The 13,127-nt window shown below is 34.9% G+C and overlaps 1 protein-coding gene across 1 annotated transcript in view; it reads right to left on the bottom strand.

The window, feature by feature from the left end:
• The window catches only part of LOC133171758 (piezo-type mechanosensitive ion channel component 2-like), a 75,999-nt gene that overhangs the window by 35,430 nt on the left and 27,442 nt on the right, over positions 1 to 13,127 (bottom strand). The window contains exons 23-28 of the mRNA XM_061306557.1: positions 13,012 to 13,110; positions 12,037 to 12,208; positions 9,760 to 9,945; positions 9,515 to 9,572; positions 7,809 to 7,911; positions 217 to 376 (exon numbers count right to left, since the gene is read on the bottom strand). Coding sequence (XP_061162541.1) covers positions 217 to 376; positions 7,809 to 7,911; positions 9,515 to 9,572; positions 9,760 to 9,945; positions 12,037 to 12,208; positions 13,012 to 13,110 — 778 coding nt within the window. The remainder of the gene's footprint in view (positions 1 to 216; positions 377 to 7,808; positions 7,912 to 9,514; positions 9,573 to 9,759; positions 9,946 to 12,036; positions 12,209 to 13,011; positions 13,111 to 13,127) is intronic.

The following is a 13,127-nucleotide window of genomic DNA, read 5'->3' as shown; positions in this document are numbered from 1 at the left end:
CCATCTGATGCTTGCATCTCCTTTTAACTTATATTTCAACAGGTTTTGGGATTAAATTTAATTAATGAAATTAAAAATTTTTGGTGGAAGTGTGACTCTTTCCAGACATATGTATATATATCATACAAAAAAATCCCAATGTGTCTGTCATATCAACATCCAACACAAAAATCATGTTTAGTACAAGTAAATTTTAAGACTTATAATGCTGGGTACCTGGCTGCTAAAGCATTCTGTGCCTCAGCACTGGCCACTATGTGTCTGAAGTAGTGACTTTTGTAGATCCGTAATTGTAACAGAAGAAAGGTCAAACAAACCACATCCCAACTCAACCCCGAATCATCAATCTCCACTTTACACTCAAAACCACTGCCACCTGTAATGTCAAACATATTGAACAATACAATCGTTATAATTTTCCAACAATAGAATTTTACTGTTATTAGTTGTTTTACTTAATACGCTCTGATCTTAAGCATTTAAAACATTAAGGAATACAGTCAAACCTGTATTAAGAGACCTTCCAACGGAGAAAGGAAAAAAGGTCACATATGACAGGTGGTCTCTTAATACAGGTTGCCTATTTTCTACAGTGTTCAAATATACAATGCTGAAAAAATTATACATGTATGTGGAATGTATTTTATACCATGTACTGTATATTTCCACTTTTCAATAAGTACTGCTCTACTGTAAATGCTTGTATATTATGGGTAAAATCGTCATGTTCGATAATAAAATTTGTGTGTTTGATACGCACATGAGTCATATTAATTATTGAGAAATATTGAATATCTGAAAATATTAAGATTTTTTAATCATTATAAATAAGTTGTAAAGATTTTCTTCTTATAATAGATTTTTTTTACATTAGGCTATAGTCTATAAAACTTTGTAAATTCTGCGCACTACTAAGAATTTAAAATTGTGTCATGATTTTTGTTATGCATTTGGTAACAAATGAAATGACATTTCTAACTAAAAATTTATTTAACCTAATAATTTTTTTCATGACTAAATTACCGCGTCTAATTGCGTGTTTGTCACTGGATACTTCAATCACTGCAATTAACACCTGGCATGGGTGCTAGCTAGCCTGTGTTTTCATAACCATACAGTGACACAATTGAATTAAATATGTTGGATTTAGTTACTTGGAAATTAAAAGTAAAACAGGCAAATTTTATAGCTGAATGTCCGTTAGGCTCTTATACTGTTATAGCACGAAATGATATATCGGGATCGACCTCGAACGTCTTTTTTCAAAATGGCGCTCAAACAACGTGAATGTTTATGTAATAGATTTCAATGTTTATTCAATAAATATCAAAATGTAAGGAAAAGTATTTATCTTGTAATGTTGTATTATTTGTAAAACTCACTATATATAATTTTTAAATGATAAAACCGCGTGTCTGTATAGATGTTTAAACCAAAAATCTAACATGCTCGACCGAAATCGAAAGTAAGAATCGGAAATTATATAGTCGTTAAATCAAGGTAAAATTGCCTGAAATCACTAACAAGAGGCCCATGGGCCACATCGCTCACCTGAGTAACTTTGGCCATGCTGTTCTTTACCAGATTTCCCCCCTTTTAATATACCTATTATGGCCCCGCCCTACCCCCGGGGGTCAAAATTTGAACAATTTAGAATCTACACTACCCCAGGATACTTCCAAATATGTTTCAGCTTTATTGGTCCAGTGGTTCTTGAAAGAAGATTTTTAAAGATTTTTCTTATGTATTTCAATGTAAAACTTGGATTCCCTATTATGGCCCTGCCCTACCCCCGGGGGTCATGATTTAAACAATTTATAATCTACACTACCCAAGGTTGCTTCCATATAAGTTTCAGCTTTTCTGGCCCTGTGGTTCTTGAGAAGAAGATTTGTAAAGATTTTTCTTATATATTTCAATGTAAAACTTGGATTCCCTACTGTGGCCCTGCCCTACCCCCGGGGGTCATGATTTGAACAGTTTATAATCTACACTACCCCAGGATGCTTCCAAATATGTTTAAGCTTTTCTGACCCTGTGGTTCTTGAGAAGAAGATTTGTAAAGATTTTTCTTATGTATTTCAATGTAAAACTTGGATTCCCTATTGTGGCCCCGCCCTACCCCCGGGGTCATGATTTGAACAATTTATAATCTACACTACCCCAGGATGCTTCCATATAAGTTTCAGCTTTTCTGGCCCTGTGGTTCTTGAGAAGAAGATTTTTAAAGATTTTTCTTATGTATTTCAATGTAAAACTTGGATTCCCTATTGTGGCCCCGCCCTACCCCCGGGGGTCATGATTTGAACAATTTATAATCTACACTACCCCAGGATGCTTTCATATAAGTTTCAGCTTTTCTGGTCCTTTGGTTCTTAAGAAGAAGATTTTTAAAGATTTTTCTTATGTATTTCAATGTAAAACTTGGATTCCCTATTGTGGCCCCGCCCTACCCCTGGGGGTCATGATTTTAACAATTTAGAATTTACACTATCCCAGAATGCTTCCACATAAGTTTCAGCTTTTCTGGCCCAGTGGTTCTTGAGAAGAAGATTTTTTAATGACCCCACCCTATTTTTGTCTTTTCTTGATTATCTCCCCTTGTAAGGGGACTTGGCCCTTTATTTTAACAATTTACACTCCCCTTTACCCAAGGATACTTTGTACCAAGTTTGGTTAAAATTGGCCCAGTGGTTCTTGAGAAGAAGTTGAAAATGTGAAAAGTTTACAGACAGACGGACAGACGGATGGACGGACGGACAGACGGACGGACGACGGACAACGGGTGATCAGAAAAGCTCACTTGAGCTTTCAGCTCAGGTGAGCTAAAAATGTAGCGAAAATCACGGTCACTGGTCGTGTCAGACAGGTGGTTGTTTAATACAGGTATAATATAAAGGGAATTCGTTGGGGGGATTTTTTTACGGTCACATATGACAGTGAGTCGCTTAATACAGTGGGTCGCTATGGCAGTTTTTACTGTATAATATTTGTAGAGTGTGTGATATACAGCCCAATCACAGCAGTGCATGGTTACAAGCTGAGATATAAAGGACTTAAGATTATTTCAGTGAGATCTGATGGACTTTGGGGATCTCAGTGAGATGTGACAGACTGAGATGATTTAAGTGAGATTTGATGAACTATGGGATCTCAGTGAGATATGAAGGACTGAAATGATTTCAGTGAGGTCTGATGGACTATGGGGATCTCAGTGAGATATGAAAGACTGAGATGATTTCAGTGAGATCTGATGGACTATGGAGATCTCAGTGAGATATGAAAGACTGAGATAATATCAGTGAGATATGTTGTAGTATGGGGATCTCAGTGAGATACGAAGATGATTTCAGTGAGATGTGATGGACTATGGAAGTCTCAGTGAGATATGAAGGACTGAGATGATTTCAGTGAGACTTAAGGGACTAAGGGGTCTATCAGTGAGATATAAAGGACCAAGATAATAAAAGTGAGACTAGGATGATTTCAGTGATGTGTAAAAGACTGAGCAGATTTCAGTGAGATATGATACACTTAGAGGATCTCAGTGAGACAAGAAGGACTAAGAGGATTTTAGTGAGTACTTGGAAGATGGTAATGAGACATAAAGTACTTGAATATATTAGTGAGAATTGAAGTCTGCAGTGACTGTGAAGTGTCCAAGAAAAAGACAAGATGTATTGATATGCTTCAAGTGTCTCCCTCAAAGCCTAATTAAAAACTTTCTTTTTTTCCCCCTTCATTTTTCTTCTTTAAATGAAAAAAAAAGAATGTCTACACCTTTTCCTATATAGTTCCAGGTCAATCATTGTCCTGTCTTGGTGACACATGTTTCAATCATAATCATGTTATTGTCAATACTCAAATTATTTGAATATTTTGTTAAAATAGGTGTACCAAATTTGGTTATAATAAGACATTCAGCGTTTTTTTTTTCCTTATATAACTTGAACTGATAAACGGTACCATTCCCAATGCCAAAAAACTTTATATTTTTCCCAATTTTGAGACTAAAAGTTCCCAATTCAACTGCCAAGCAACAGACTACGATGACATCGTATTTCTTTTTATATGAAGTATTGTACAAGTTGACTAATTGTTTCACTTCCCCTTAAATCGAAAGGTGGCAGGGGATATTTTCGTACTAAAGACCCAGTCAAATTTCTTAAAAAACTGAGATATCCCGTTTGATGTGATATTTTATGTAGAAAAATGATTAGAATAATTAGGGGTCACATTTACAGTGTAGCAGAGTGCTTGCTGAAAAAAATGATGTGCATCATGTAAGTGTCACTATGACGCTTATCATATACAGAGTTGTCAATGCGAAACTAAGACACGTGGTCAGTTGCGGAGGAAATTCAGCTGAAAAGCAGTATGCCTTAGAGGAAGGTGTGTACTCAGAGAGAAGGTGAATGGCCCCCTATCAATTGGTGAATTTCATTAGGGCATGCATTGATTTACAGACTACTATGTGTTTTATCCTGCTCGCTCGGGCCTGGGGGTGGGTTGTATGGGTGCGACTGAGGCCCAAATCTTGGAAAAACAAGCCAAAATTTGGGGAGTCCCCAGGTGCATTTTTGGTACATGTGCACTCTAATAGGCAGATTACATAATTTGTTGACAAAATTTGTGAGCCATGGGCATATGAAGTATAATTAATTAGCCCCTGGAAATCTGTCCCCATGTACATGTTTTTATGGATCACATGTATATGTGTACCCCCTCGGCACATGTTTGGCATTAAAAAAAACTATCCTCCGCCACCAAAGTAGAGATTAGTCATAATATGGCCATTCGGCAAACCTCGGCTGATTCCGTTACCTTCATCATTAGATTAGATGACATATGGCGGGACCTGTGGTGTAGACAGCGTAGTGTCATACATTTTGACAAATTGAAAGCATGAAAATGCGAGAACAAGGGACATTGATATGAAAAACAATAAATACTTGTTGTTTATTCTCTAAAACATGGATTAATAGGTAATGAGGTTGGAAATATGTTTCATTTGTTTTAATGACAGAAAATTTTCCTTTGTTCTACTTCGATGCTATTTTTCCCAATTGAACTGGTACTGGACCCTTTCCCAATGTATAGAAAAAATCGCTGACATTAAATAAAAAAATATACAAAATATATGAGGGTCATTCAAAAAATTCGTAGACTTCTGTCATAACTTTTTTTATTTAACGTCTTATAACCAAATTTGGTACACACATTTTAAAAAAATATTCAAATAATCTGAGTCCAAAAATTGGAATATATCTTGACATTTATCAAAGTTATCAAAGATTTAAAACAGGAAAATTGGGATCACAGAGCAGGGTCAAAATTGAGTTATTTACTAATTATACACTTTATATTGTGTAGTCATAACTCTTATAAATAGCCCTTAAACAAAATAAAATTTAAATGTTCAAGTTTAATATTTTTCTGTTACTTCTTTTGCTAAACTGTAATGTAGTACATTGCTTTGTTTAAAAGATTTCTAAAGACAGACAGACTTCATTAAAAAAGCAAAAAATGATGATGCCAAAGGATGTCACAGAGCAGCGAGTAGCAATATAATTTCGCTTTGCATTTCTTGAAACCTCTAAAACAAACTCTGAAAATGTCGGAGGAACCAGGAAATGAATCAAAAATGAGCTGAACATTTGTATATACATGGAAAAGACAGTTTTTGAATGGTAGAGACTTTGAATCGGACGATGACGGTCTGCGAAGAAACAGATTATAAAAATCTGGTCAAAAAAGATAGCAACATCATGAAACGTGATGTGCACTTCACTGTTGCGGAACTTGTGAAAGCAGAGTTTAAAACGAATTTGAAAACACTGACACTCTAACTTGAGCTTCTTGAACAACTGTTAGCAAACTAGGTGTCAAGTGTTATGGATAATTATGTTTTTATGAATGCATGGGTAAGACGCTACAAACCATTTGTGATATGAAAAGGCAGAGTAATTTTGATAAACGTTCTCGATGCTGTTTTTGACGTTACAATGTTGTTAAGCATGCTCCGTGGTGACAAAACATGTTGTTTTTAAAACTAATCAAGTAACATGAGTTGTACTTACTCGAATGGAATGAAACTTCACATATCAACAAAATAAATGTTTTTACATATGAAAATGTGTTGATCTTAAATCTTGTAAAATTAATAATATGATGATAAGGGACATTGTCTATGTAGTTTTTGCATGACCCTCATAGAATACATTTCAATCATAATCATGTTATGGTCAACACTTCACAAAATATAGAATATATTACAATCAATGGCATTGCCCTGACAAGACTGATAGAAGTAACACAATTTCAACATCTTGTTAAACAAGAACTTTCATCAACAAGATAATTTTGAACTTGAGACAAGATTATGACTCACCTTTAAAGTATAGGCACCAGCATAATAAAGTCTGAATTCATTGCAATAAAGAGTTCTACAGGGAAGGGGATTGGATGATTAGGTGGGTGAGGGTGCAGGTGACAGGATTACTAGTGAACAGATCTGTTACTTATCATTACCAAATACTGAAATTAAGCTCAATATCTGCAGGCCTAATGATTAAAATCTATATACTTTTCACGATCATTTCTAATCTATAAGGCCATGAATCCTGTTAATATCTGAATGTTTACAGAATTCCACACATCAATTAAACTGTATACTGGGACTACTTGGTCCCTTCACAAAAATCCAAAATGATAAATTCAAGTATAATAATAGGATGTGACATTGTCTATTTATTTATGATAGTGAAAGGCTATTTGCTGCTACATTTATACATCAGTTCTGATTTATTAAACATTTGATTCCTGATAAATTTCCACAAAATGAAAGTAAATGATGGTGTAGTTCCTTGAAACTGAAGTAAATGAATAGCCTCTAGCATTAATTGTGAACATTTTTAAAAAAGCTCTTTCAACTTTCACAGTAGGTTAGCCTGGCTTTGTCTAAGCAGTGGTGATTTGCATTTCTTTAAAGCTTTTCTATAGATGCTGTTTATAACAAACCTTGCACAATAATAGAGTACTCTGCAGCAAAATATCAATAATTGTTAGTACATGTACATAAAATATCAATAATTGTTAGTACATGTACATAAAATATCAATAACTGTTAGTACATGTACATAAAATATCAATAATTGTTAGTACATGTACATCAATTAATTTTTTTTTTACACAAACAAAATGATCTGTGTCATTTCAAAGGAAAACACATCAACAAACACAATCTAGCATTTTATAAAATTTTCTGAGTAGCTTTCATATGGACCAGATTTTAATTCATCTTGAAAAACAATGAGACCCATGGGCCTTGATGTTCACCTGAATATTGAGAGTTTCTCTTGATATAATCAACTTAGCCCCACCCTATGGCCTGAACCCATGGACCAAGAGGCCAGGAATTTGACAGTTTTTGTAGAGGATAAATGCTTATTGTAATCTTGCAAACAGTCTTCTTCCTATATGTCCAGAAAAAATGAAGATTTTTGAATATGGCATGAAAATTTATTGTTACAACTGTGATCCTCAAGCCCCTGGGGGAGTAAGACCATGGAATTCACAACATTTGATTCCCTCTATCCTTAGATGCTATATTCAAAATTGGTTGAAATGGTTTTTGCCATTTCAGAGAAGCTTAAAATTAACCACCCCCCCCACCCCCCCCCCCCCCCACACAAAAAAGCACAACGATGGAGAAGATCAGATAGCATATGGATCACTTTTGTGCCCAGGTGACCTTTAACGTAGATAAGTACAACTCTTGTTAAGTCTTCTTGTAATTAGATAATTACCTGGTGAATACATGATAGAAGGGGATAGACAGGTGAGTCCCAGAAGCTGAACCAACCAGCAATGATTGTTGTACAGGTAGTCAATGTAAACACAGCCCAGCAGCTGCAAAAATGTCAACATAGAATATAGTAAGGCTTGTATCTGAGCCAGTGTATTTGATATGATACCACTCTTATCGTAAGAAAATTTCAATATATTTATATATGGTACTTTACGAAAATTCTACATGGCTATCAATTGGCTATTACAGCATGATCAAAGACTTTAAAATGCTTAACGGGGTGATAATTCATTCCAGGAAATGCATCCAACCACAAAGACAGTGACATCACATCAAAAATGATTTGTATTTTGACTATTTTTCGCATGAGCAATAGATTTTATTTTTACTATGAATGAACTTTACTATTCTTTGTACATTCAATGTTATAAGAATATCATTTTATCTGACAAAGGATGATATGCTACACAGCCCCTTGGTAGATTGACAAAAAAATGAGTATCAGAATTTACACCAATTTTTACAAGTATTTAATCTTTGATATGTGTACCATAACAGAATACCACTTTTACCAAAATAATACCATCATATGGAAGATATTACCTCTATTTCAGGTGGGATACACAGTTTTCAACAATTCCCATCAACTTTTAGTCCCACCCCACTATTGAAAATTCCCCCTTAAAATACATAAGTGCAATTAGGTACATTTTTCTCCTTTGGCTTGTCACAGTATTTTATCAAAATCTATCTATACGTGTGTAATGGTTTGGGCCATAGATATTTGCCTGATAGTTCAGTTGGTAGAGCAACTGACTAGTACGTGATGCAGGGGTCCCGGGTTCGATTCTCCATCCAGCCATACATTTTCTCCTCTCTCGTTACTTAACTTGGTGCCTTGACCACCTCTGGAATTGCAGGTGAAAGTTCTGCATGGGGCAAATAAGAACTTGGGTTGCAGTTTTGAGGGCAAAGAAATCTAAGGAAAGAGGGGCTGGCAAATTTTTTTAAGTCAGATTATTTGTTTTTAAGCCAGTCAAGGACAGATTATTTATTTTCAAAATCTGCAAAGCAGACTCAATTCCAATGAATACATTCTGTACTTGGATTCTTGATTGGTAAACATTGTCATGTGAAATGTAAACGACAAAAGAAAAATCTGTTCATTATTCCTCTACTGCACTTAGATCCACCCATTATTTTCTCCTTTTCATCTTTATTTATAAAATAACAAATGGTCACTAACCACAACAAATTTGGCTGTTATAGGGTCTAAAAAATCAATTATAATGCTATATGCCTCAAAATTACAAAGTATCCAATCTATTGAAAACTATTCAAAAGGTGTCATTTTTAAAAAATCTCATTTGAAAACTATCAAAATTACCGTAGATTTATATATTTTTTTTTTATTAATATATGTTATGGGAGTTCATCCTTACACATTAAGTAAAGCTTTTACAAGTATGATTGACAGCAGGCTTATGATGTCATTCTGTACACACTGATTCTATTGAGTGGTCAATCATGGACATAATGAATTTTATAAACAGATAAAGTCATCTGTTAGCATAATAATTTACCTCATGTAACATAATTTTGACAAAAAAAAATGCATAACATTATTTGTTATCACTAAATGATCTGTGCTATAAAAACACAGGTGTCCAAACAAATTGAATAAAGAATGCTGGTGAGTTATACCTGCAAAGAAGCCTTCAGGAATATCACAATGACTGTGTAGCCCAAGAATGTGTTCCAGCTGCAAGGAATGAATTCAGAGAAAGCCTGAATCATGAGTTCTCAAGAGTTATCTCTCTTTGAAGTTTCATTTAGGTTTCAAAAGAGACAATTTACCTTTTAAAAAATCATCAATTTAAATGTTCACTGTTTTTAATAAATAGCAGTGTTTTTCTACATATATAGACACTATAAAAATAAATCTGTACCTTCTTCTAATCTGCCTGAGTGGTTTAAGAATGAATTCCTGTCCGTACCACATAAAACAAAGAGCACCGATAATGTAACCCATACTGAACAGGTTGATTCGGTTTGTGCCAGCTAGGAAGATGATGAACAGGGTCAACCAGTACATGTACGAAAAAAAGCCGCTCTTGACTACGTCCAGGTATGACCTAAAAACATATCAAAGACATCATTTCCAGAACTTCTTACTCAATAAACAACAACATCAAAGTTTGGAAGGAAGCACAGAAACAAAACTTTTTATACCTAACTTGGCAACAGAACATTTTTGTATTAAGTTATTAATATGTTTGTATATCACAAGCACATGTATAGCTGTTTCCTATTAATACAACATGCAAAATGACAACAAACATTTCAACAATAATGGACTACACGTATAGGCTATTAAAATTTCAATTCAAACAACTGTAATTAAATTTGTTCATAGACTCGTATTGGTGACTTGTCCTTAATTAAATTTAATTATAAATGCTAAAAAAAAATTAGTACCGTAATACAGTCTTGTGCACATTTTAGACGCAAATGAAAGTAACACTTGGGCAATAAGTGAAATAGTAGAGAATTATCAATTCATTATGTGTAACTATGCAAAACATTGGTCTGGAATGGTGCAGGTTTAAATCACACATTAGAAACACACATGTAACAGTAAACACTTTTTTGGCATAAAATGTGTTTCCTTTCCTTTAAAAGCTTGAATTATTGAACACTGAAATCTGGATTTGCTATTTTTATTAAGATTTTCAGAATCAGGAGGTAAAGACATTAAAATTCTGAAATGCATTGCAAAAGGCTTTCTCATAAGGTGAAAACACACTCCATGAAATACATACCTCCTATGGCTGCATGTGCACAAGTTTTATAAGAATATATTTCAGTAATGTTTGGTTATTTAATAACAAAAATAAAAACCCTTTCCTACTGTGAGAATTACACATATAGTATTACATGAACAGACATTACAAAACATTTATTTAACAAATAAATTTTAGAAAGATGTGTTTTTAAAACATTGATGCTTCTGTATAGCAGCTAATGGCAAGAGTTTCTGTAAACCCTGGCCATTAAAACCCAGTTAATGCACTGAATTTAGCAAAGACAAAATCAGTAAAAGCATACGACAGACAAGTATTTATACACAGATTTCACTTCCGTCTATTTCCAGAGGTTGACACTGACATCCATGTGATACTTACTCAGACACAGTGGTAAAGTCTGTGACAGGGATAGGCATGTTGGCCTCCACCTCTGGTAGTGTGATACTTACTCAGTGGTAAAGTCTATGACAGGGATAGGTATGTTGGCCTCCACCTCAGGTAGTTTGATACTTACTCAGACACAGTGGTAAAGTCTACAACAGGGATATGCATGTTGGCCTTAACTTCTAGTTTGATACTTACTCAAACACAGTGGCAAAGTCTGCGACAGGGATAGGCATGTTGGCCTTCACCTCAAGTAGTTTGATACTTACTCAGACACTGTGGTAAAGTCTACGACAGGGACAGGCATGTTGGCCTCCACCTCAAGAAATTTGATACTTACTCAGACACTGTGGTAAAGTCTACGACAGGGATATGCACGTTGGCCTTCACCTCTGGTAGTGTGATACTTACTCAGACACTGTGGTAAAGTCTACAACAGGGATAGGCATGTTGGTCTCAACTTCTAGTGTGATACTTACTCAGACACAGTGGTAAAGTCTGCGACAGGGATGGGCATGTTGGCCTCCACCTCTGGTATTGTGATACTTACTCAGACACAGTGGTAAAGTCTATGACAGGGATAGGCATGTTGGCCTCCACCTCTGGTAGTGTGATACTTACTCAGTGGTAGAGTCTATGACAGGGATAGGTATGTTGGCCTCCACCTCAGGTAGTTTGATACTTACTCAGACACAGTGGTAAAGTCTACGACAGGGATATGCATGTTGGCCTTAACTTCTAGTTTGATACTTACTCAGACACAGTGGCAAAGTCTGCGACAGGGATAGGCATGTTGGCCTGCACCTCAAGTAGTTTGATACTTACTCAGACACTGTGGTAAAGTCTACAACAGGGACAGGCATGTTGGCCTCCACCTCAAGAAGTTTGATACTTACTCAGACACTGTGGTAAAGTCTACGACAGGGATAGGCATGTTAGTCTCCACCTCTGGTAGAGTGATACTTACTCAGACACTGTGGTAAAGTCTACAACAGGGATAGGCATGTTGGTCTCAACTTCTAGTGTGATACTTACTCAGACACAGTGGTAAAGTCTGCGACAGGGATGGGCATGTTGGCCTCCACCTCTGGTAGTATATCCTCATTACTGCCTCCACCATATCTTGCTTCAGAATCTGTGTGGAACTGAGCCTCAATTCTAAACACCTGCCACTGTAGGCACACAAACAGAAGCAGGAAAAAATCACCTACAACAGCAAAATATACTTGAAAAATTGAATTAAAGACTCCCTATACATTTATTTCACAATACAATTTTGATGACATTACATGTTAACAATATCCATAGGAAGGATTCTTTCTACATGAATCTTATTATCACTGATCAATGGCATAATTCAGTAAGTTTTAATACACTTTAATGAAAACAGTAAATACTATGAAATCACTATTTTCACGTGGTTTGATTTTTGTTGTTTTCATAGTGCGAAGAGACCAATGACATTAGTATCCTACAAGACGTGTAAGAAATTCAACTACAGTATCATGTAACCTAATCAGTTTTTTTTCCTCATGAAAATAAGTGATTTTACAGTATTGTAATTGGAACTGAAGCATGTCTTTATTCAGAGATCAGGTTTATATCTTTAAGTTACAGATTCCATCAACATTGGTCAAAAATTTATACACAATTGGTAGGTTGATGTAATTGTGAATTATATATGATTTACCTATAATTTTACACACATTTGATAGGTTGGAGTAATTGGGAATTATACATGTATATGAATTACATATCAATTTATACACAATTGGTGGGTTGAAGTAATTGGGAATTATACATGTATATGAATTACATATCAATTTATACACAATTGGTGGGTTGAAGTAATTGTGAATTATACATGTGTATATGATTTACCCATAATTTTTTACACATTTGATAGGTTGAGGTAATTGGGAAATTATACATGTACATTTGTATATGAATTACCTATAAGTTTATACACATTTGGTGGGTTAAAGTAATTGTGAATTATATATGATTTACCTATAAGTTTATAAACATTTGGTGGGTTAAAGTAATTGGGAAGGTACAACCAATTCTCTAAGTTCTTCTCTGTTTCTGTGTCAAAATTCCATGGATACTCTGTAAAAGTGACAATA

The sequence above is a fragment of the Saccostrea echinata genome, unplaced genomic scaffold, assembly GCF_033153115.1.
Source record: "Saccostrea echinata isolate AGI-Se365-2 ecotype Australia unplaced genomic scaffold, CSIRO_AGI_Sech_v1 ptg000054l, whole genome shotgun sequence".
Lineage (NCBI taxonomy): Eukaryota > Metazoa > Mollusca > Bivalvia > Ostreida > Ostreidae > Saccostrea > Saccostrea echinata.
The sequence above is the reverse complement of the archived record's forward strand: the minus strand, read 5'-3'. Positions and strand labels throughout refer to the sequence as shown.